Here is a 24,496-nt window from a genome sequence, read left to right on the forward strand (position 1 = left end):
CTTAAGAGCTTTGTTTAATAGGATGGACTTAAACATAAGTTTAAAGTCAAGCAGCTGCTTAAAAGCTTTGCTGGATCAGGGTCTAAATATAAAGCATTATTTCTATTGCACAGACAGAGCAGCCATCATCATGCATGTTTGCTGTTAAGGGCCCTACCTTCTCTCCTATCTCAGTATGATCTCCCCCTGGAAGTACTTCAAGGTCAGTTTTTAAGGCACAGGCCTCCAGGACATTTTGGTACTTCTGTTCATTATGTTGTTGGCCAAACAAAATATTATCTTTCAGGGTGGCATTCTGAATCCAAGCTTGCTGCGGAACATAAGCAACAGATCCCTAAAATGAAAAAAACAAACCTCTGTGATTTACTATTCATTGTGGAATTGATTTACTTGTAATGAGCTGTGATTTACAATTACAGAGCTAATTCAAATCTATATGTAATATGCACATACACAGTCACACACTACAGTACATATGAATTGTACATACACATGCACTAATTGCTGACGTACAGTAGAAATCTCAGGAAAAACCACTACAGTTGATTAAATTGAACAGTTATGAGCAAAACCAAACAAGCATGCAGAGAAGTTGGTAAAATTACAGACAGCCCTGAATTCTCTGTCCAGGCGGACATACACTAATACACTATGTGCATGTATACAATATGCTAGGTGTGTTAATATATTATTTTGAAGCACCATCGTAACTAGAACCCACCTTCACTGCCACTTGTCCTTCTAGCTTTTCCATTTCACCAAGAAGAGCTGATACCAGTGAAGACTTCCCACAGCCAACATGGCCAACAACAGCAACCAAAGAACCACTGGGGACCAACAAATTTATACTGTGGAGGAAACAGGCTGAAAATTAATTAAACGTTCATTTACTAAAGACATTACTGCTCCTTTTGTCAGGTCTGATGTACGCACTGACAATCCCCCTACCTCAGTAAATGCACATAAAATGATACAGTAAATGTAGCTGGGTTTTTGGTTCCCCCTCCCCCGATTTCTTTTTAAGCATGCTTATTATAATTATTATTTTTACTGTGGTAGCACATAGGAGCCCCTGTTATGATTCAGGACAATTTCCTCATTACCCTTGCAGTATGTGTAACCCACATGCCTCCTGGATGTGGTGTTCTGTCCCATCTAGTGGCACCGAGATCACTTAGAGAGATTAATGAGTTTGCTCTACAGTCAGTTGGCTTTTAGCTCTTGCAGTAGAGGCTCATGCACTAAGCTCCAGAGATTCCAGGTTCGATCCCGCCCGCTGACGATTGGGGTCTGTCAGCGTTACATATGCACTGAATTCATTGAGAGTATCAGGAGAGCTGGTAGCAATGCCTATAGATAAGACTGACCTATACTTTCCATTATAAGACCCTGTTTTCAAATTATATCAGTTTATTGGGTTACAAAGGGTTAATAACCTTTTTGGAAGGACTCAGCTGATTTCAGGGCCTTTCTCAGCAAGAACACCTGTCTGGAAATGTTGAGGCATTAAGTGCCTTGTTTAAAGACATTTAAGCTATTTAACAAAAATATTTATAGTGCTAGTAAATAGAATGGACAATGACATGACAGGGGAAAGCAAAACGCTTACAAATATAATTTTCTTTTTTTTTTTAAATGGTCTAAAGTCTTGACTCAGGCCCTAATCCTCCAGCAGATCTGTATGATCGGACCCCTCTACCTTTACATAGCCCCTCTGAAGTCAAAGCCAGCCCCATATGCACAGAACTAGATGGAGGATTGGGACCAGAGCCATTCCTCAGACTCCTTTCATTACCTACAGGAGTTTTTCATATGTAGCCAGGCTTTCAAAAAAGCATTCAAAGCAGGATTGACCACCAAAATTCAAAACCTTTCCTCACTATCTTCCATATCCAGTAGCATATTCCCCTCACCAGCATTTTAAGGGACAGTAATTTTGGTGGCTAATAATTCTAGTTACAGCTGCATGGATCTTTCAGAATGAAACCCCAGAAGAAGGAAGTTCCCCTGGTTTCAGATTTTGTTACAAAACACAGGCTGGCTCAGTTGAGCTTTTTGCAAAACCTGAGCTTTTCAAGCAGGTCTGAGCCACGCCAAAGTTTCTCCTTAAGCATTTATAACATGTTCAGCACACTGTAGCATGAGTGCCTTTGATTTTGACCTGAAACTAGGCAAAATGTGCAACTTTTTAGCCACAATTAGGTTTGACTTTGTTCAAGCAGGGAGTGAAACCAAAACTGGGAGGCTGGGGGAGAAAGCTGCAACGAGATTCTCAAAAAGACCTGAGATATCACGGTGATGGGTCTGACACAAAATCCTTAACAGAACAGAAAAAGTGTTCTCATGTCCATGAACTTAAGTCTTTACGTCCCAACATGTACATCCCAACTCTCTTAAGAGCACTACCAGCAGCCCATCAGATAATCTGATTTGCCTAGTCAACAGATTGGGCCAGTAAATATGTATTATCTATATTAGAAATTAATTTACTCCATCTGTCCCTTAATCTACCTATGATATGCCAGTCACTGCAGTTTCTAGGCTCTGTAATATTTAGGCTTTGTATAGCATAATAATACGGGACAAGCAAACTGCTCTGATGTTTATAAAACAAAAACGTGTGCAGGAGATCGGATAATATAACTTTGTAACAATGAAATCGAACACACTACTGGTTTAAAATTAAACAACCCTGAAATGGATCTCGCTAAAGACAACAAACAGAGGGAAGCAGGTTGATGCTGTACTGGAATTGTATAAAGAAACCTTACTCTTTCAGAGATGGCTTGAGCTCCTTTGCCCAGCTGAATGTCCCATTTGTTACGGTGATGGCGTAGCCTGTGCAACAGAACAGAAGAGAGAAGGTGGAAAAAGTCTTGCGCATAATGGTGCTGAGTGAGGCTTTTGTACTGAGAAGGGAGAACAGTTAGAGGGCGTTTATTTCTACGGAAGTTTTGCATCCCTTTTCTCTGGGCATGGGAAGTAACATTTGTGATCTGCTCAGTCACAAGGGAACACTGTTCAGAGTAAGTGAAATCACAGAACGGTAGAACTGAGACATGAGAAAGCTGTTTATCTCCCTCCCAGGCAGGACTGGTCCCTAGAGCAGCTTATCACCTGAATCGTCCAGTAGAGCTTTCAATATCCCTCTGTGATAATTACATCACATCCCACAACTCAAGGGACGATTCCATAGTCAGTAAAAGGCTGACAGTTTGCTGGGGAGGTCGACGTAGAAGTTTAGGCCTGCCTGCCTCTGAACGGCTCTACATTGCCAACCTAACAAGTTAGGGATGGGCAGGTTTTATTCACCTCCTTGTGGAATGGTAGGTATGTAATAGTAATCACACGACAGCTGCCTTGCATCTCTTGCCCCCTTAGAATCTTGAAGACAAAATAACTTTTGATCTTTTGTCTTTAAATCAAAGAACAACAAGGGTGTGTTACAAGAGAACACTTTGTGAATCTTATGAAATCAGACCGTTCTCCCACTGAATCTGGGATCCTGTGCCTCTGGCAGTGGCCAACAGAAGCAAGCGACCCCCTTCTTCCCCGCCCCCCAAAACCTCCATATCATCCCTATGAATTTATGCAATGCCAAACATGGCCCTGCCTGGCCCCTGATGATCAGCTGATGCCCCGAAGCATGAACCATTACATTACAAATACAGAGTCAAATACAGAGCATTTTAAAGGAACAGCTCATGCCTCGCAAATGCAGCCCAGAAACCTTGGTAGTTTCCACATTGTCTCGAGGGCAAACAAGCATTTTCCAGGAAAGGACTTCCTTTCTGAATTCAATGACTTTATCATGAACTGATTCTTTTGTAATCCAAGTAGCCTAATGATAAATATTGCAAGTTTGGTGTTTTCTATGCACTCTCCCTCTCCAAACCCACACAGACACACACATGCACACCTCCATATCCACATCATCTCCTCTTTACCTGGAGTAACCACCTTGGTTTCCACACAATTTGGATCAAGCTCATCGTGACTCAGGAACTGCTGAATTCTCTTCAGGGAAACACTTGTCTAACAAAAAAAGGGAGGCATCATTTCACAGTCTTTAAAACGAGAAACCAGTTGCCTTCCTGTCGGAAGGGAAGCAGGCTCATGCTTTTACTGTGTGGAGTTCGTGAACCATGACTCATTCCTTCCCTGGGATGGGTTGTATCCCAAACGTCAAGATCTGAGCTATGTCATTTTTGAGATAAAGTAAATTTGCTTAAGTGAAGCAAAACTCACACGAAATGCCACAAAACACAGGCTCACTCACAGCAATGAGGCTGCTAATAATGCAGTGCTAATAAAAGAACATTAAAAAGAGTACGGGAGACACCTGGAATTGTCATATTTCACAGTTCAGTTTGAAATCAAGAGAGATCATTGTTTTTTGCATTTGAAGCAAATAATGAACAAGACCTTCCTTACCTGTGCAAGGTTGCTAATGACCTGGGGAAGCATGTTGAGTGGAAACCTTAAGATATTAAACAAGGAGAGGGAGACAAAGGCTTTCTCTGCATCCAGAATATTATTTTCATCCACACTGACATATACTGCAAATGTGGTCAGCGCAACCTGAAAGCCAGAAAGTGTGTTTGATAAAAAAAACCTCTTGATTTGTTAAGAGCATTCAGGCCTAACTGCTAACGTTAGAAATGAAATAATCAGAGTCAGAACTGGACCAATTCACTACTGCTTTTTATCTTTTCATATATCAAATCCCAATGTGCTTTAAAAGATAAGCCATCGTACCACACAAATGACGCTAATGATTACCAAAGTCTACAGAACAAGACTATCTGCTGATTACTGTTGATTATATTTCATTGACAGCTGAGATTTAAAGGTGAACTGCAAGGCTCTTGAGAGTACATAAAAGTTTAAGGTGTATTTATTAGGGTGTGGTGTGTTCTGGGGAAAGTTCAGGCCACTTTCTTGTTCCTTCCACTCCAATTTGCCCACTGTTAACTTCAGTATCATTGGCCATTGGAGGCTAAACACAAAAATGTAAACTAAGGAGTCTTGGCAGAAAAGCAAAGGAGAAACTCATTTTCTAGTAAGTCAAGAAGGCATTTCTTAGCATTTACTGCACAGGATACTTGGCTTCTATTCTCAACTATGCCACTGACTCTGTGTAACCTGGTGCACCCCTCCATAAAATAGGGACAATAATATTTACCACTCACAACATAGCTGCAATCACACTCAACAAGTGAGTGGGGATCAGTGATAAGAATGCATGAGATCCACAGCTAAATCAAAGGGAATTTAATAGGAAAGTCTGAGAGGGAGGAGAGAACGTGGCTAGCTCTTCATCTGCCCCCAGTGTCTGTGTCTATGTCATACGTCATACAAGGGCATAGTAAGGAGAACTGTTCAGGAACTTGGAAACAAAATATTTCTTCATCAGAAAAATGCCAATTCAAAACCAACCTTTTCCCCACAAACAATTTCAGTTTTGATGACAAAGTTTCCTGTTAAATTTCAGAATTGTTGACACTTCCCATTTTGACATTTCCAGAATGAAAAAAGTTCAGTTTTTAAGGTCAAAATGACTTTTCATTTAATTCAAGTAAAAATAAATAAATACATACAATGAGGCTGAAATCTATACAAGACATTTTGATAAACCCAATATAAAATTCCACACCTCCCCCCGATTTTTGGTGCACAATATTTTTCAAGATTTCGACTTTTTGTCTTGATTTGGGACGGGAACATTTTTTGAAATCTCAAAAATTTCCACAGGATCGGAAAGCTATTTTGTGCCCAGCTCTAACTGTGAGACTTCACTGAAAAATACTTTGATACCCTCTAATGAACAGTGTCATAGAATAGTAAAGTATTCAATTGTTTTAAAGCGTATGTATGATTTTTAAATATACACATTTATTCCAATACCCATTTGATATGCAGACAGTCAATTTAAGGGATTTGCATTTCACCTTCTATTTTATGCCTTGATAGCTTTCAGACCTATTTGTGTAAGCAATCCAAATGATGTTTACCAGAAATGGTGCGCTGACCCACGCAAAGGTGGACAAAGAATTTAGATATGCTGCCCTCTTCAGAACACGGAGCTCATTCTTTCGTATCTCCAGCACTTTCTCCTGGAAGGATGGTTCCCACGCGTAAAGCTTCAGTACCTTTATGCCACTCAGAATCTCATTCATTAGTTTAATGCGGGAATCTTTATACCGCATCTGTTCCACCTAAATTATTCCAAATAACATTGTTTAAAAAAAAATCTGTCTATATTTTTAGACACACACAAAAGGCAGGCAGTGTATTACATAATTTGTTAGAAATACAAGTGCATTCTAATCAACTTTACTGTCTAGAGGTAAAATTTTCAAATGTGTTGGGACTTGGGCACTATTGAAAATGCTACCCTAATTCTTGCCTTTCTTTAGTTAGATTTTTATTGATGTACAATTTTAAAAGTGCCTATTTATATGTCTGGGTGCCCTTCATTTCTTTAAAATACACTGATGAAACAAACAGTCTCCACTCCATTACCTCCCAGATCAAATCCCCAGGATAGAACGTGGATATAATGAAAAATTAAATGTAACACCTCACCTGCTTGGAATCCATACACACTGCTACTCAACCCTAACCATCTCCTTATAGGTCAAGGGAGAAAAGAAATGCTAATATTTATTAGGTAGTGATTAACTGGCAGATCTGTTGGCTGTCCCAAGGTTTTGTGGAATGTAACTATATTGTTCTGTTACTAAAGCTGAAGCTATTATCACTATTTATCTTTACTTTTAAATTCTGACACTATTTAACCTCAAGGGTTGGGCTCTTTACCTCAAAAAAATATTCCAAACAGTCACTAAAAGATTACGACATCCCATTACTCAGCATAATCTTGTAGCTGGAAAAATCCAGCTAAGAAGCCAAAGGACTTTGTTGCATTAGCATTGCACTACTCATGGAGTGTGAATGACCACGCAGATTGCTAATGGAATAAAGGCTCCTTTCAGCTTAAAGTCAGAAGTTCAAATTTGGCCAGGGTTGGCACTGATGAAAGGCATCATCATCTGCTGACTATCCAATGGTCTACAAGAAATGAGCGGGAAGTTTTAATTTCTACCACAGAGGATAGAAATCCATAGCACAAGTACACCAACACCTCTGCCCTCTTTCTAGGCACTCTCAGTAGAGGCCACCAAGTGAATGGGTATAGAGATGAGGGAATTATCCTCTTGTCCCAGTAGAGGTCCCCATCAGACTGGAGGTTGCTTGGAAGAGCACCTGGCATCATTCTGCACACCCTTCGCTTGAACAGTGAATTGATCAAGCTCTCAATTTTCTTGCTTGCCTAGGGAAGGCCTGTGAGGAGAACTGGCTATTTAAATTATTAGTGCAATCTCCATTAGTATTAAAATCGTTAGCACTAACTAAAATGAAACTTGTTCAGTTTAGCTCATGCATGGTAAGAGATGAGAACCTGCAGAGAATGTGTAACGATTTAATCTGGACTCAGTCTGGATCACAGCCTCTGTCTGTCACTAAGAATAGCTCTTATATTTGCTCTTCTGTACTCAAAGCAAACAAAATAATAGCCTAATCTTCTGTATACATTTGTCCTTTTTGTGGCCCTGATCCCACAGAGGGATCCAGCCTTGGAGACCTGGCTCATTAATTACTTGCCCAAGCTTTCTTCAGGGCCCCTTTCATTTAATCTATGGCTTTGATCTAAAGTCAAATCAAAGAGCCTCTTACAAGGGATTCTCTCACGCAGCTGAGGCCTGGAAAGCAGATTTGGTTGTTTAAAAAAAAAAAAAAAGAGAGAGAAAGTTTTGTCTTTACATTTCAATGACTTCTTTTAAAAAACTCCCCTGCAGTGCTTGCAACTAAAACATAATAGCATTTGGCTTGTGTCAGAATGTAATAAAAAATGACCTGTCCAGCTTCAATATTCAAGCACAGTGAAATGCAAAACAGGACCCAAGCACCATCAGTGGAGAAATGTAACATCAGATTTTAAAGATTCATGAAGTTGAATCACTGAGTTATTTGTAGTAACACAGAGAAGGAATGTAAAAAGAAAAATATGGAGTGGGATTTTGAAAAGCGTTGGCCGCACTCTGCTCCTATGGAAATCAGTGGTAAAACTGTCATTGACTTCAATGGGAGCAACAGAGTTAAGCCAACATTGGATGATACTGAAAAGTCCCATTCACGATTCTTTTGACTGACAGCATCTCATCCAGCATACACAAACACATTGCGCTTTTGATGTAGGCACTAAAAAGACTGTGACTCCTTCCACTTTTCTAGAAGAGCCACCACCTTGGGTTATGGATAATCCTTAACGTTACCTACCTGGAACGCTCTGGTTTTTATAGCAATTGCAGCATTCAATGGGATTAGTAAGATCATCACTGCAACCCCTGCCAACACAGAAGGCCCTAAAGTCTTGATAGGAAAAGAGACAATGTAAGTTATTGCTCTCCATGAAATGAGGTCATCTCCGGTAGATAGCACTGAAAGAAGCTGGGTTTGGTAAAAAAGTAAGGCATGGCTTCATTAACACGTAGTTGAAGTGACAGTATGAATTTCCACCCCCCACTGGGGAGTTCTGACTCTGCTTCCCCTCTTCTTGTTGTATAGTCTAGATCACAGTATTGATCGAGAGCTACCAGTACTAAACTAGCATCGATGACATCTGAGAGCTCCTGCAATTTATTTGCGAAATTGCTCCTGGCGGAAGGGGAATACAGCAGTGGACTAATGCAAATAGAGCATCTTAACAGATGTAGAAAACAACACCACAAACCTCATAAAAAAGAAAATACAGTCCATATATGAAAAGATACCAAATATTTACAGGCAGGGAATGGAGAACCTAGAGGGGGGGCATTTCCCCTGACTTCTCTCTGATATAGGGAACAGCAATTGACAAAAAACCTCAATCACCCTGAATGTTAATACATGAGGGATTGCATCCTCAGCCTGAGTCACAGGGTCTGTCTCTGTATTTGGTCATAAAATGCTACGAAGTCACTAGTGGCTCATTATGTCACTATGTACCCCAAAGGTAGATTATTTTACAGCACTAAGAAAGAGAAAACCTCTAAAGCAGTGGTCTCCAACATTTTTACCCAAGATCACTTTGCCCCAGCCCGGAGCCCCCTTCTACACCTCCCCACACCGCTCCCGGAAGGGGCCAACGCACCCCTGTGGCCCCAGGGGGGAGGGAGGGTGCAGGGGGCACGTGGCTCCGTGCGCTGCCCCTCTCTGCAAGCACCGCCCCCCGCAGCTCTCCCGGCCAATGGGAGCTGTGGGGGCAGTGCTTGCAGGCAGGAGCAGTGCACAAAGGACACAAAAGCAGTGCACAAAAGGACACCTCTGCCCCCCCACCACCGGGGCCACACTAGCTGCTTCCAGAAGCAGTGTGGGGCCGGGGTAGAGAGTCTGCCTTAGTGGCAGCCATGCTGGAGATCACGATGGACTGGGAGATCTTCTAGGATCGACCAGTCTATCGCGATCAACAAGTTGGTGACCACTGCTCTAAAGGGTGTAACAGCCCGAAGTCCACACATCCGGGGCACATTTAGTCAACCAAATGCAGGAAAAACGAATTTCTTTCAGAGCCGACATCTGCACATACTCCATGCTGCTCAAATTGCACATAACCACCGGCCACAAAACATCCGCTCAAAATACCCTGCCACTGATTTCCATGCAGAATTCCTATTCATTTCAATGGTGGTACACTGCAGTTTTACGTGAGCAGAAGATGCAGCATTAGAGAGGAAGGATAGCCTTGTGAGTATGGCACAGAACTGGGACTCGGGAGTCCTGCCTCTGCCCCAAACGTCCTCTGTTAATGAATCACTTAATCGCTCTGTGCCTCAGTTGCCCCATGTGTAAAGTTGGACTAATAATCCTTCAGTTTCCCTACCCTTTATCTGTCTTGTCTCTTTAGACTGTAAGTATGTGTTTGTACAGCACCTGGCACAAGGGGTCCTGATCTCAGATGGGGCATTCGGCTTGGAGCCACTGTCTTACAAATTAAAAACATTCAATTAGCATTAAAACATTTCAAGTGGATGGAAGTCAATGCTTTATACACACATAAGGATAGTTTCCACCTTGGTTGAAGTGGATGCAACTTCACTGAAGCAAATGGTGTGGTATTTATACTATTTATACGAGGGTGGAATTTGGTCCATACTTAGTGTTTTGCACATTTCCTTAGGAAGCATAATATTGACTGTCTACTGTAGGATAGCTGTACAGATTTCATTTCCTCAGTAATGTTTGTACCATATGTATTCAGCCCTCACTAATACATATAGAAAGTCATTTGCATCAGCTGCTGGGAACTCTGTTATGAACCATAGATTGTATACGACAAACCACAGTATATGGCAGTAATTAAGAGATTAATTAATTTGGTAAGTTGGTGTCAATCAGTCTATGCCAAAACAAGACAGAATGAGAGGAGGTTTCTGAAAATGGTGGAGAATTCAACAAATAAAAACCAGTCTGCGTGTCACTGAAATAAAAACTCTGACAAATGTGATGGTTCCTGTACCTGCCAGAGGAAGTATAAAGCTAGACAAATCTGAAGCGGCGCCGACCATAACATGTTCAGGAAAGTCACCAAATCCATGAACCGCTGGGCATCCACTGACATCAAGTTGACAATTTCTCCAACAGTAGAGGAGCGCTTTGCTGAGTTTGTGATGACCAAGGACTGAAAAGTGAGAGACCCTGACGATTATCAATCTTAGACACATGCGGAGAAATGCAGATAATAAATCCTCAGGGAACAGGAAAGCCAGATAGTCTCAGTAGCTACTTCTTCAGTAGGAATAAAACAATTAAGTCAATCCTAAATCATCTTTAATTCATTTGGAGAATAACATTTCATGAGCTATATTTTGTTTTGAGCTCCTCCATCTTGATCAGTACATGATGCCTCTTTACTAGATACAATTATTTTCTGAGATAGTCAAAACACATTAAGGATGCACCCCTTGATTTTGAATATTTAAATAAAACCAGTCTTTGACTGTGCCATGTTTGGTGATCCAACAACACACGCACACTCAGCTGCTACTTTCTTTGAAAGTACTTTAAGGTGCAGTGAGGCATGTTAGAACACTGAGCATTCATTTTATTTTCCAGGAGACTGCTTTCTCCCCATAATCAAGGTCCGGTTCTCTCCTCATTGTCTAATGGCTAAGATCACTCCTCCTTGGCTATATATAGTTACATTGACCAATTACATGCTTCCAGTCTTACCTTTCTGTATATCATCCCAATGATGCCAGTTCTCAGCCTCATCCCAGTAACAAAGCAGTACTGGAAATGTTGATGAAGAATTATAGTCTGCAGCACGGCAGAGAAAAACATCAAAGCTGCAATCAAAAATCCCCACCAGGATGGGGCATCTTTATCCTTAATGAAGCCAATTAATATGCTGTTTTTAAGAAAGTTGGGGAAGAAAAACAAAACAAGGAGAGAGATTAATGGGACATAACATAACACACAGCTTCTCCTATTTATAGCAGGCTGCCACATACTCCCTTTTCTCTCAAATGACAAAAAATTTTCCTGGTCACAAGCTAGGTTATGGCTTTATTCAAATAACATTAGATACAACAGCTAAACATTAGGCCTTGCCAGGGAGAAAGCCCAGTTGTGAACTAACTAGACAGAGAGGGAATACAAGGCAGAACATCAGGCTCTGCTGAGCTCCAGCCTCTATAATGCACTGTCCCCTATCTGGCCTGTCTATCTAAGTAGCTCCATGTAGTCATGAGCTGAGTGATGCATGCAGTGGGACACCAGCCTGTCTACTACATAAGGCAGGTGTAGGAGACTGTACTCACCCTAAGAGCACTCCCTAGTGTCAGGTTAAGGCATTACAGGGACACATCTCTAATGCCCCCATTCGTGGCCACTTCCATGGCCCCACAATAGCGTGTCTCCATCTGGGCCTTCTGTGGCCTGGCCCTCGGGAAGTTCAGTCCCCTTCTGAGGTTTTGAAGTCCAATCAAACAGTCCACACCAACATTCCAACACAAACCCAGTTTCTGTCTTTTTGAGCTAATTGTGCTGCTACCCGCTGCTTCTTCTCAGGATTTTCTCACTGCATTCCTTCCACAGAGATGCCAGCCGCTTCCCACAGCAATCTCCCCATTTCTTCCAAGTCCTACCTCAAGGCCTTCACAGACAAGAGTCTATTTCACTCACTGTGACTCCATCTCTGCTGGAGAGCCCTGGGTCTCCGGCAGCTCTCTCCCAGCTGAGCTCCCTCAGCCTACTTACAAATGCCAAGGGGCTAATGGATCCCCAGCTAACTCTGCCCCTCTGGCAGAAGACAATCATTCAATTACCCCACAGGTCTGGAGCGTGTCTCTAATTTTTTTTTCTTCATCTCCTCCAAAACTCCATCACAGCAGATCATAGTCAAACCATCACCTCATCTTAACCTTCTTCAAACTCCTGGACCACCAGTGCCTCGGGCTGGCTTTTGCCTCAGGGAAATAGGCTCCAAACCCCATTCTCCTAGATGTATCCATGAAGAACTGACGTTCACGTCTACCTTTTAGCTAAATGGTGGTGCCATTAATCTTCATTAATAACCCTTGACTTCTACTACACACAATTGCTTTCCCAGTGAGGCCTGCATGGTAAAGATATGGCTAATAAGCAGAAAATATCAAGTAATGCACAATAACCCCAGTAACTGCATTTCCAATTTCAGGTTATTAGCCACGTAAAGTGGATCTGGCACTATGAATCAGATAATTAAGCTCTGCCACAATAATTCTGCCTTTTCTTATCAGAGGAAAGTGGGACCTAAGATTTCATTCAAAGGGCCAGAGCACCAGCTGCTGTGAACTGGCATAGCTCCAGGGACTTCAGTGATGATTTGCAAAAGCTAAGGATCAGGCCCCAAATCACTTGTTGCAAAAGAATGGAGGCCAGGGTTAACATTCCTTTTTGGCCCCAAACCCACCTTCCCCTGAGCAGCTCCAGGCAGCATCAGCGGACTGAGACATACTAGGTGGGGAGCTCTGTAAAGGCTTTTCCTGATGAACCCAGCATGTGACCTAGTGATCTTTCTGGAAATACAAAACTATTGTTTTGCATGCATCAAAACTTGCCAAACAGCCCTACTTTTTCCAGGCGCTAGAAACAAATTTCCTGAGGCTGCTCACAGGAGTTTAGATGCTTACATGAATGCACGGCAATGTGCCTTGAGATATCATCGACCAGGACATTAAACTTATCTCTGAATTGATACAAGTTTGAGAAGCTCCCAGGATATAATGACATTTAACCCACTTTCCCCTTAAAAGCCTGCCAGCGCTCTCCTCTCCCCCCAAGGCTTGGAAAGGAGATATGTTGTAAACTACAACATGCAGATACGGTGGGTTGGGTCCTCCTCTGTGTAACAAGTTTTTGTGCGTTATACAAAGCACTCACATATCAGCAGGATCTCAGAAGACAGCTCCGCACCAAGCATTATTTTAACAGAGGTTTTTATACCACATGACCCCATCCTTTTCCACCCCACCCCCTACCTTCATTTAAAACCTTAATCCATTCTCCACTATTCTTTCCAAAAGCATTTAAAATGTCGGGGCGTCTTTTAAAGATCGAGAGCGAAAAATGACTGCTTGATGGAACGCAACTGCTATTCCCTGCAACTCTGGTATTTCCTTCACGACATTCTTCCTAGTTAATGAGCTGGTGGGCTTTGTGCCACATGAACAAATCAACACAGAAAGAGAAGTGAGATACCACTTTACAAAGACGCACAGCCCTTTCATGACTTGGGCTGGGAGAGCCGATCTCCCAGGGAGACAAACAGCAAAGTATTTTTAGGAGCCTTACTCCATGTAAGGAGAGTGCAAGAGAAGGCGGGAAAGGTGCTACTGATGCCGCTTCTCGGCAAGGACCTTCCTTCTTGTATCTGATCATTTCCTTCTTCTGGAAAATGTATTCACCCCACCCCATGTTCTCACCACTGCAACACCTTTGAGAATACCCAAGGCCTTGGCTCTGTCTAGAATAAATCTACATATAAGGCAGGAACTCCCAAATCTGTCCCAGCCAAGAGCTACACTGGCCACCTGCCAGGTGTCTAAGGGCCACACTTCATTTGTATACAATGAAGCATATTGCAGCTGCCTTCATCATTGATATAGGCATCAGACATGCAAAAACTACTGGTCCCAGCATGCAGTGCTCTGCCTGCCTGGCTGCGGATGCTCCTCAGCAGTAAAGAATAAACTACTTTAGGCTGCAACTCAGAAGGCAACAGGCCATTTTTTAGCCCAAGGCAGTGCTTTGGCCATGCCCAATTTATGGGTCTTTTATTTGTAGGTGTCCTAGTCAAGACTGTCCGATTTCCCTTTTAGTACACAAGGAAGAACGGCCACCTTTTGCCATTTCACAACGAAAGCTGCAGGGTGTGCATACTGTGTGGGGAAAATAATGCACTTCAAGAAGCATGCTCATCTTTGAAGTGGAGAGTTCATGAGGACTGGGGGTAAAAACGACTGATAGGAGAAACCAACCTTAACAACTGAGGGTTGACAAAAGAAAGCAGATCTTGGAGCAGCTTGTAGAAAGAGCCGATCAAGAAGTATGAGCCAAAGGTTCTTAGCAATGCTTTGAGGAAGGAAGGCTCTTTATGCTGCCTCTTATCCTGGATCAGAACTTCTGCCTCCTCTGGGCCATCATCAACATGGTTCAGCATATGGTTAGATGTCTTCACGTATGCCACCTCTTCTTTCCTAAGGATATGAAACAAACGATTACGGCAAAAATTCAGGAGCACTATGGCGGCTGTGTGACCTAGTGAATAGAGCCCCAAGCTAGAACACAAGAGATTTGGGTTCTATTCCTGGCTCTGCCACTGGCCTGTTGGGTAACCTTGTGCAAGTCACCTCACCAGTCTGTGCCTCAGTTCCCCTCATCCGTAAAACTGGGAATGATGATACTCCCTTTGCAAAACACTGAGAGCCACTGATGAAACATGTGATACGTTTATTATGATAATACTATTTGAGACTCTGGGTGGGATTTTCAGAAGCACCTAAGGGAGTCAGGCATCCAACACGCACTGACTTTCAATGACAGTTGGGTGCCTAATTCCCCTAGGTGCTGTTGGAAATCCCATCTTCTGTGATGCTCTCACTCAACTCTCTCAGAACAGGCTGGCAGGATTTTTTGCTGCCCACCCTTTGTCAGCAGGTGTTGGAACCGTGCTGTCTCACTGAGGCAATTCTGTCTTATCCAACTCCACCCTGAATGTAACGCAGATGGGTGAAGCCTCCTGGATGTTAGGATCAGCTACAAGGAAGGACAGGAAAAGAACCCTGGGAGCAGCCAGGAGTGAGACGTTAGTTTTGAATTAACCTCTTTTGTTAATAACATCAGGACCGGGCCTTTTTGACTTTTTCCAACGACTGAGTAGTTTTTTTGGAGCTAGCTGAGGTCTGAAATTTGGACAGGCCACAGATTCTCAAAGTGACAAAGAGTCCCGAGGCAGAAATGTGTTCACATACATCACTCCTTGAACAAAACTGTGGAAATTCTGATGTGTTCACAGACCATTTGTGAACAGAAAATAAAGGCTAAATCAGACAAATAAATTCTTTGCTGAAAATAGTTCACTGGGTTTCACAGTTCATTCTCTCGCTCAGTATCTGCCAGGTTCGATTTGCTCAGTTTGCAAGCAACACACTTGGTTTTTTTTCGGGGAGAGGGGGCTACCAGCACTGTAAACTCAGCAAAAGGATCTGAAAAGCCATGATGAGTTCTCTCTGGCTTTCCCTTCACTGCCTGAAAAGGCAGTGGAAAGGGTTTTAAAGCAAGATAAACAAACGTGCAATAGTTATCTTGCTGTAAAATATTAAGTTGAGACAATGCATTTGTGGTGTTTATCAGGGAGGAGCTAGGTGAGATCAGCATTATCTTCCCACCTAGGGTGGACTACACTTATTTAACGCTGCAGTGAAACTCCTGGGCTTTTCTTGACTGTGTTTTTACAGCAAGATAGCTAATATACATTAGTTACTCCACAGGAAAACACACACCTTTAACGGTCAGTGCAGACACGCCCTCTATTTCTGACATCATCCCTCCCCAGTTGGAAAGATTCTGCAATTAGATCATAAGAACTAATGATTTTGCTGACACGAGGTTGAATAGATGCCAGCTCTGTCTCCCACAGCCAGATTGGCTCTGTAGCTTGGATAGGAGCAAAACTGTATTTTTGTCAGTAAAGCAAGCAGGCAGGACTTGAACCACACCCAGGGAGCACATACGCAAATTGTAATACCCTATTTTCCAATTCTTTTTATTATTATTATAGCTAAAACTTACATCCTCATTCCTCTCTTATAGTCCATTTACAGAGCTGGTTAACAGCTATGGTTCTCAAACTTTTGTACTGGTGACCCCTTTCACATAGCAAGCCTCTGAGTGTGACCCCTCCTTATAAATTAAAAACACATTTTATATATTTACCACCATTATAAATGCTGGAGGCAAAGCGGGGTTTGGGGTGGAGGCTGACAACCCCCCTGTAAGAACCTTGTGACCCCCAGTGGGGTCCCGACCCCCAGTTTGAGAACCCCTCAGTTAGACTCATTGAGGAGAAAGTCATGACCCAAAATGCTAAAGTTTCACACCCCGATGGACAGGAACAATAGGAATGTGAGAAACAAACACAGTTCTCTATAAAGTTGAGGCTCTGCCTATGCCAGCCACACACAATTTGTTTGATTTATAATGCAGCCCTGTGTCTGGTAGGGACATTTCCAGCCCCCCTTCAGCTCCCCGAGTGTGGCACTCTAGTGTAGACGTACCCGTGTCTGCCATATCATTTTTAATACAGTGTCATATAACCCTTCTCAGAGCAGGTCTAATTGACACAGCATTAAAAACACAGATGGCAGCCACCGGTCTGTCTATACATGGGCTCCCAATGCTGTTAACATCGGTGGAGCTGGATACAGAGCAACTAGGAGCATCTGCTAATCCCTATAAGGTAAGTGTAGCCACCTCACTTTAGCTATTTTAGAACAATGTGAAACTCAGTGAGTTTGGGCAGGGGGAGGTTCCTGGAAGGTTCTCTTTTGCTTTAGTTCACTTGCACTCCCTCTGAGGGTATGTCTATACAGCAGCTGGGAGGTAATTCCCAGCTAGGGAAGAGAGACCTGAGCTAGCCGCCTAAAATAGCTGCATGGCCATGGTGATGCAGATGGCAGCTGGGGCTAGCTACCTGAGTACATATCCAGGGAGTCAGGCAGGACTAGACTCAGGCACCTAGCCCATGCTGCTGTCTGGGCTGCTGTGGCCATCCTATTTTTAGCCACTAGCTTGAGCAGAACTACTATGGGTATGTCTGCCCCAACTGGAATTATATTTCCCAGCTGTTGTGCAGACGTACCCTGCATTTCAGAATCACTAGTGCCTTTACCACCAAGTTTCACCAGTTGGTAACACAGACCAGAAATTCCATCCAAGTTCACAGCAAACTGGCCTGGGTTTGCTTGAAAGAATCTCAAAACACAATGAACTTTTTGACAAAACCCCAGGCATGGTTTCAGAATGGAAGTTCTGCTGGGCCCTAGACGTCTCTGTAAACTGTTTGCCCTCATTACACAAATCTCATTAGGGCGAAGTTGGGTTTATGTCCGTGCACCAAGAGGCCAGATCCCACATAATGCACATTACACCCTTCCATAAAAATAGACAAGTTATTAAAAGAACCGAACAGCCAGCGGTGTTAGTACTGGAAGCTCTTCAAATCGCAGCTGCAAAGCAAAAACTCCCCCATCACATTTAACCCTGCCAAAAATACTATTATGAGCATTAATACTATTAACCCATAATGGGGGCTTTCCAGCTTGGCATGATTGCATGGAACAGGGAAACAGAGGAAAACCTCTGTCCGGAGAAGAAATAGATCTACAATTAGAGGAAATGGAAATGAAGGACCCACTTATTGACGTTTCTGACTATAAGCACATCCTCAGTGAGATCTATTTATTTAGAAGTGCTTTCTGACACCAGTCAGTGGGTGAGAGAGACACAGTCACAACAAATAATTGTCCTTTTAGATCAGATTAGGACAGAATGTGAGACTGAAAGGACACCTCATCTAGTGTGCGAACTACATGCAAAGGCCAGGCCGGATGCTAGCTGCCCGTGAAGACAAGGGAAATTCTGCCCCTAACTTCGCTAGGAGCAGGGGCCTCTTTCATAAGCAATGTTGGTCCTTTTTAAAAAGCTTGTTATTACTAGTTGAAAGTGAGAAGCTGTACTAAGCATCTCATCCCTAGTTCCTTATTCCTCACCCCAGGAGCTTATTCAAAGGCTGAAGGTGGTGTGAGATGTGAAAGCCTCATGCATGTGTGTGTGGGGATTCCTTTTGTTTCTTAAGATGCACATAAAGTCTATTCTCAAAATTGATTCAGAATGAGATCGTCAGGCTCCAGCTCTATTGTCTCTCAGAGATTCCAGATGAAGTCTGCTCAGTTTCGAGTAAGGAGATCTTCCCCCACCCAAATTACCACCCTTGCAAACTCAGCCTGGTCCTTTTGGCTCACACACCACCAGGGGTGGAGATTCTGCACTTATACCTAACTTAGCAATTCTACAGGTGATGTCTGAGCCAGAGAAGACCCCAGCTCACTTTCTCATAAGCGTGTTGGTTCTGCAGTGCTAACAGGAGTAAAAGTGTATTAAAGCAAGCACACGTGACTTAATACTTCTGGAAAACAGATTGGTTGAGTTAGTAGGTGGCCGTTTTACATAGGTCTTGTCTACACTACAAAAGTAAATCAACCCAAGTTAGATTGTAATTACCACAGTGGTTCACGTCCACACACGCCCCATCTGTCGGGGGTGCACATCCTCACCAGAAGAGCTTCCACCAACTTAACTGTGTGGGGCATTGTGGAACACTGACAGCTGGAGCGTCCCCCACCCTGGGGCCAACAGCCCTAGCTGTCAGCCCCGGGGTAGAAGGGCTCCAGCTGTATTAGTCTCTAAGGTGCCACAAGTCCTCCTTTTCTTTTTGCGAATACAGACTAACACGGCTGCTACTCTGAAACCATGAGGGGCTGACAGCCAACAGGAAATGTAAGTAATGCAGTGTCTACACAAACACTGAGTCATCCTAACTACATTGACCTAAGTGCTGCACCTCTCACGGAGGGGGAAGTTATTAGATCTGTGTAGTGGGCAACTTACATCAGCAGGAGCAACATTGTAGTGTAGACCAGACCTTTGCCCCTTTTCAGAGCAGGACTCATTTTTAACATACAGACAATTTAGAGACCAGTCTCAGTTTGCTAAAATGTGGAAGTACTTACTGTTTCCGTTCGTCTTTTTGTTTATCCCACTCTTTATGCAGCTGTTGTACAATTATACTGGAGGTATCTTCTTTATTCAGAGACCATAAGTCTTTATCTTCCAAAGGCCTCTTATAACCAAGAATTGCCATGCTGTATGAATATAAAAATAATAGTTCCAAATCCATTTGGCTGATAAAATTAAAGACATTTATTAACATTGGAAACTTCAATACCATTTAGCTAACAAAAGTAAGAGAAATCTCTTTCTAAACCAAAAGTGATAATTAGACCCTAAAGCAAAAACTGAGTTACAAACGCAGGGAAAGGAGGTCAGATAGTTTAGGTTCCACGTTTAGGTTTAGTTAATAAACAACATTTTAAAAACCCAATATATTATGGAAATATTGTTGTGATTTTTTTTAAAAGTCAACAAAAACAATTTAAAGAATTGTGATGAATAATGAAACCATCTCCAGAAGTGTTTGAGTTGAATTATACTACTGCATGAGAATGGTGAAGTGTTAGGAAGTTAAAATAACTAAACTAGTCGAGAGTCACTGTCTGAGCTGAATGACGTATAAAAATCAAGAGACTATAAACCACCAAAGGAAAATGGGATTTTTCCCCCACATATATCTGAAAATTATTATTCCTCAATGGCATATTTAGGGTGAAGTTTTCAAAGCTGCCTAGGGGATATGAACAGCTAATGCCCATTAATTTGTAATAGGAGTTGAGCATTCAAATCCCTTAGAAGCATTGCAAATATGACACACTTTATTAGAAATGGTCTTACTGGGTTTACACATAGGATAATAAGAGGACATTGCTAATGACAGTGTAACTATTATCACTGAAGCCAAAGCAAAAATCCCAGATGCCACCACCCTCAAAGAAAGTTTGAGTCTGGATGTGAATTTTGCAGTTTGCCCATCTCTCTATCAGGGATGGGCCAAAACTTTGGATCTGAATCCTGATCTGAACTTTGCACCTTGAACCCATGTGTAACACCAACAATTCTATTGTTGAAAGTTGTCATGTTACATATATGTCTCGATTTTCTTTCCTTATGCTTCAGAAAATCCCCTTACGAACACAGTACATGAAAACTTCCACAGGAAAGTAAAGACATCCCCCCTCCTGGAGTATAAAGGTAGCAGTATTATCCCTGTTGTGCAACATGTTCTTATGACTCACCAACTCTCTTGCTGTATGTTAGCATTCCAGTGCATAGTAAGCAAATTGTATATATTATTTATTAGGCTACTCTTCAGTTTCACCTCTACAGTTCTGAAAGGTATTATGAATCTTCTTGGCACTTTATGGACAGATTTTTAAATCTCTTTCACTGCTACCACTGGTGTCCTGACACCTCTCAGGGGAAACATTACACTAGAATGAACAGGAAGCGAGTAACTTTATCCAGTAGATACTAAAAGGGAAATTTTTGGTTGTCAGAAGTCCCGTATTTTTGCCAACAAAAATGGAGGTTATCCTTGGGGTTATAAAAGCCTTAGAAGGACATAAAATGAAAAGGAGGACTTGTAGCACCTTAGAGACTAACAAATTTATTTGAGCATAAGCTTTTGTGAGCTACAGCTCACTTCATCGGATGCATGCACTGAAGGACATGCTCACCTTGTAAACCACCAAAATGTCATCTTTGAAAGAAAGCCTGAATTTAACTCTGGACATGGATTCTACAAGAAAGTTAAATTAAAAACAAATTAAGAAGTTTAAAATAACATTGCTTCAAAAAGGACAAAACACATTTTAATCATTTTTGATCTATCATGGAGTATAACTTATGCACTATGTGCTAATAATGACATAAAATTATCTCTTTCATTCTCCATTTCATACAGGCTCCTTTCTTTCCTTAACAACCACACCTCATACTGCTTTTTAATCACACTTGTACAAAATGAAATGTCATTCTTTGCTTTCAGAAATGTTCGTTTCAGAAATTAATTCAATAATTCAGCATTCTCTCCCAGCTTGGTTCAAACATAAATCCAATTATGAAAACAGCTTAAAGAGATAGAGAAGCAATTTAACCTCTAGACAGCACTATTGTCTTATCGTAAGGTTATTCCTTGTCCATCCTCAAGTCCTATAGGAATGGCTCATTTATTAATAAATTAAAATCCCAATGGCTTCACATATCATTAAGAGGACATCCATCAAACTGAAGTCCGTCTCTCCAGAGATAATCCTTGGAACAATTAATATCACATTTTAATTCTCATAAATATATTTGCTGCTGCATAACAATTTAATAAATGAGGTGCGGTATTCTCAGTATTTCTAATAGTGAGATCTATCTTCAGCAACCAACTGCTCTGAGCTGGATTTCAACCAGAGATCTAGTGGTGAAAGGCTCCGTGTATCATTACCAATCTCCTAAACCAGTGTTTCTCAACTGGGGGATCATGACGTGTTGAAAATTTTATTATAATATAAAGCAAAGAAAATCTTGCTCCCCCACTCCCTGCACACAATTCCCCTTCAAGGGCAAGCATTCTCTGTCAACCTCTTGAAACACACATATGAACCAATTACACAGGATTATTACGGTTACTACTGCGCATTTTTAATCTTAGTACATATAATGGGGGGGGAGGCATGTTGTGAAAATTTTTGACTTCATGTAATGGGTTGCCAACCTAAAAGGTTGAGACACACTGCCCTAAGCCACCCGAACACTCCTCCCAATAGAGACTATCTCCCTTACATGTCACCTAAGAAATTCTATAAAATACAATCAGAGGAATATAACAGTACTTACAGGATCTGAATTAACAGGGGAGAAAAATGGAGGGTTTTCTTTAAAACACGAAAGGATCAGCTCAATGAGTATCAGTGCAAAGTAGCTGTAAAATGTGGTAAGTCTGAACCTGTCTTTTATCTGGCCCTAGAAGGAGAAAAAACAGTAAAGGGTTGTTTTCATTAGACTTAATTCTTGTAGAAGCTACTAATTTATTGAGCTGCTTTCTGGCAGTGCATTTTCTCCCCTAGGGCTCTATCCTGCAAATGTCTTACTATGTGGAATAATGGTTATAAATGTGGGTCCCTATTCATTAAGGCATCTAAATATGTGCTTAAAGTTAAGCATGTGCTTAAGTTTCGTTGACTTCAATGGGACTTAAAGTATGTGCTTAAACGCCTTTCCTGAATAAGGATACTTTTCTGAATTAGAACCACCTGAAATCTTTTTCGGAGATTGTGGTGATGATATGTGCAGGATCATGCCTTTAATATACAGTCATAGGAACTGCCACACCAGATCAAAAGAGGAATCCATTTAGGCTAGTATCCTGTCTCTGACAGGGGCCAGTACCAGATGCCTTCAGAGGAAGGGGCAAGAAACTTTGTAATAGACAATTACTGTACACTCTTCCCTTAGGGTAAGTTTCTTTCCAGCTCCTCTCAGTTAGTGGTTGACTTACTCTTCATAGCAGAACTGTATAATCCCTTATACAGTTTTTGTTTATATCCTGTCTGATGTAATTGTGCACACTCTCATTAACCATAAAAAATCTGTATCCGTACAGTCAGAGAGGGGGCGTTTCTGGCCACTGATGGTTGCAAAGACAATAGAAGAGACGTTGCCTATGGGTTTGCTTTAATGGTCCAGGTCTGTAGGCCATCCAACCTCTTGATTTAGATTTACTACAGAATTAGCCATTGATAAAGCCTCTCCCCCTCGAAAAAAGCTTTCGGTGCTGCATCATGATGTAGTTCAACATTTTAACTTATTTATATTAGCCAGATGGAATTTTGATTACGTTTGAATTTTAGCCTCACAGTTACACTGTGAGGGTGAGAGGGGCCATAACAAGGAAATTCATTATTACTGTACTTGTTAAATTTACACCAGTTAACTCACAAGGGCATCCCACTCTGGCATGTAGTATTTTCTAAATTAATATTGCACAGACTACCATTTATAGTTCAATTCAAGCTCCATGTTTTATGCAGCCCAGTATATCAAGATCTCTCCTATAGAAATGATATTAAATGAATAAATAATCATTTAAATCACCAAATAGTGCAGAACTCCCATTGACTTTTATTGGACCAAGATTTTATGCTTAGTGTTCTTAACATGCTGCTTTTCTTGCCAGGCCTTCAATTATCTAATCACTAAATCCACAGGACTTATTCAATAGTCAAATGGAAATTTGCTCGGATCAGGGATATGGCAGTCCCTCTCTCATTGTGGCAGAACTAGCTATGTTTTTAAACATGATCATATCAGCACAGCTTTCTTTTCTCTCCGTCTAACTTTCTGATCTTTGCTCACAACCACAGTAAGCGTGAAATCCGGTTCCCATCACATCAAGAGTTGACTGTGCAGCCCATGGAGTTATACAGTGCAGCCAAACTGTATGATCCAAGCAGGAGTACTGGATATTAAGACATATTGTCTCTGCTACCACTGTTCCTTATTTAAAAAGGTGGCTGCGATCTGCTCCACTGTATGTGAAACTGGTGCAGCCCTCAGATTCCTGCCAGGTGTCCAATGCATCCTTTGATTGAGCATAGTCTGGGCATTCCCTTGGCATGCAATGATATGACTCAAAAGTTCCCTTTAAATTACAGACAGATTGAATTCCATCTTTGGAGTCAAACTTCCCCTTTGTCTGGTAAAGTTCAGGTTCAGATATGAAATCTAAACTGGGTGACTCATTTCCATGTATCCTTCCAAGTCATGGTAATGCTATACCAGCTGTCCCCTACACAAGCACAGTATGTTTACCTGAGCTGTTGCAGCCATGATCTTGGACCGGAAAGGACCCACAGCACAGAGAACAGACAAAAACCAGAATATTATGAGCACTCCTGAGGACTGAACCCCTCGCAGCCTCTCGTACTGAATGAGTACTGTGGCTAACACCTGTGAAAAGTAAACACAGGAACACATAAATACATGCCTGACACTGCTTTCCCCATTCATGCTTTCAGTGGGTGCCCATCATAACCCTCCCCCCCCACAGCAGCAACACCACTAAAATTACAGGATTACAAAAATGGTTTCTTGTGCACTTAAGGTTCGGCCGTGCTCCCATGGAAGTCAATCGCAAACTTTCACTTGCCTAATGAAAACAGGACAGGGCCCTTATGAAATAATTTCT

At 41.9% G+C, this 24,496-nt stretch overlaps 1 protein-coding gene across 1 annotated transcript in view; it reads right to left on the minus strand.

Moving 5' to 3' along the window:
- ABCC3 (ATP binding cassette subfamily C member 3) overlaps positions 1 to 24,496 on the minus strand; it is a 76,369-nt gene that overhangs the window by 23,029 nt on the left and 28,844 nt on the right. The window contains exons 4-17 of the mRNA XM_084648586.1: positions 24,121 to 24,258; positions 22,147 to 22,272; positions 20,997 to 21,058; positions 19,377 to 19,508; positions 14,565 to 14,783; positions 11,275 to 11,452; positions 10,562 to 10,723; positions 8,344 to 8,436; positions 6,015 to 6,218; positions 4,435 to 4,581; positions 3,948 to 4,035; positions 2,772 to 2,838; positions 722 to 848; positions 158 to 334 (exon numbers count right to left, since the gene is read on the minus strand). Coding sequence (XP_084504712.1) covers positions 158 to 334; positions 722 to 848; positions 2,772 to 2,838; positions 3,948 to 4,035; positions 4,435 to 4,581; positions 6,015 to 6,218; positions 8,344 to 8,436; positions 10,562 to 10,723; positions 11,275 to 11,452; positions 14,565 to 14,783; positions 19,377 to 19,508; positions 20,997 to 21,058; positions 22,147 to 22,272; positions 24,121 to 24,258 — 1,920 coding nt within the window. The remainder of the gene's footprint in view (positions 1 to 157; positions 335 to 721; positions 849 to 2,771; positions 2,839 to 3,947; positions 4,036 to 4,434; positions 4,582 to 6,014; positions 6,219 to 8,343; positions 8,437 to 10,561; positions 10,724 to 11,274; positions 11,453 to 14,564; positions 14,784 to 19,376; positions 19,509 to 20,996; positions 21,059 to 22,146; positions 22,273 to 24,120; positions 24,259 to 24,496) is intronic.

This window comes from Lepidochelys olivacea (assembly GCF_965140295.1).
Source record: "Lepidochelys olivacea isolate rLepOli2 genome assembly, chromosome: 14".
NCBI lineage: Eukaryota > Metazoa > Chordata > Testudines > Cheloniidae > Lepidochelys > Lepidochelys olivacea.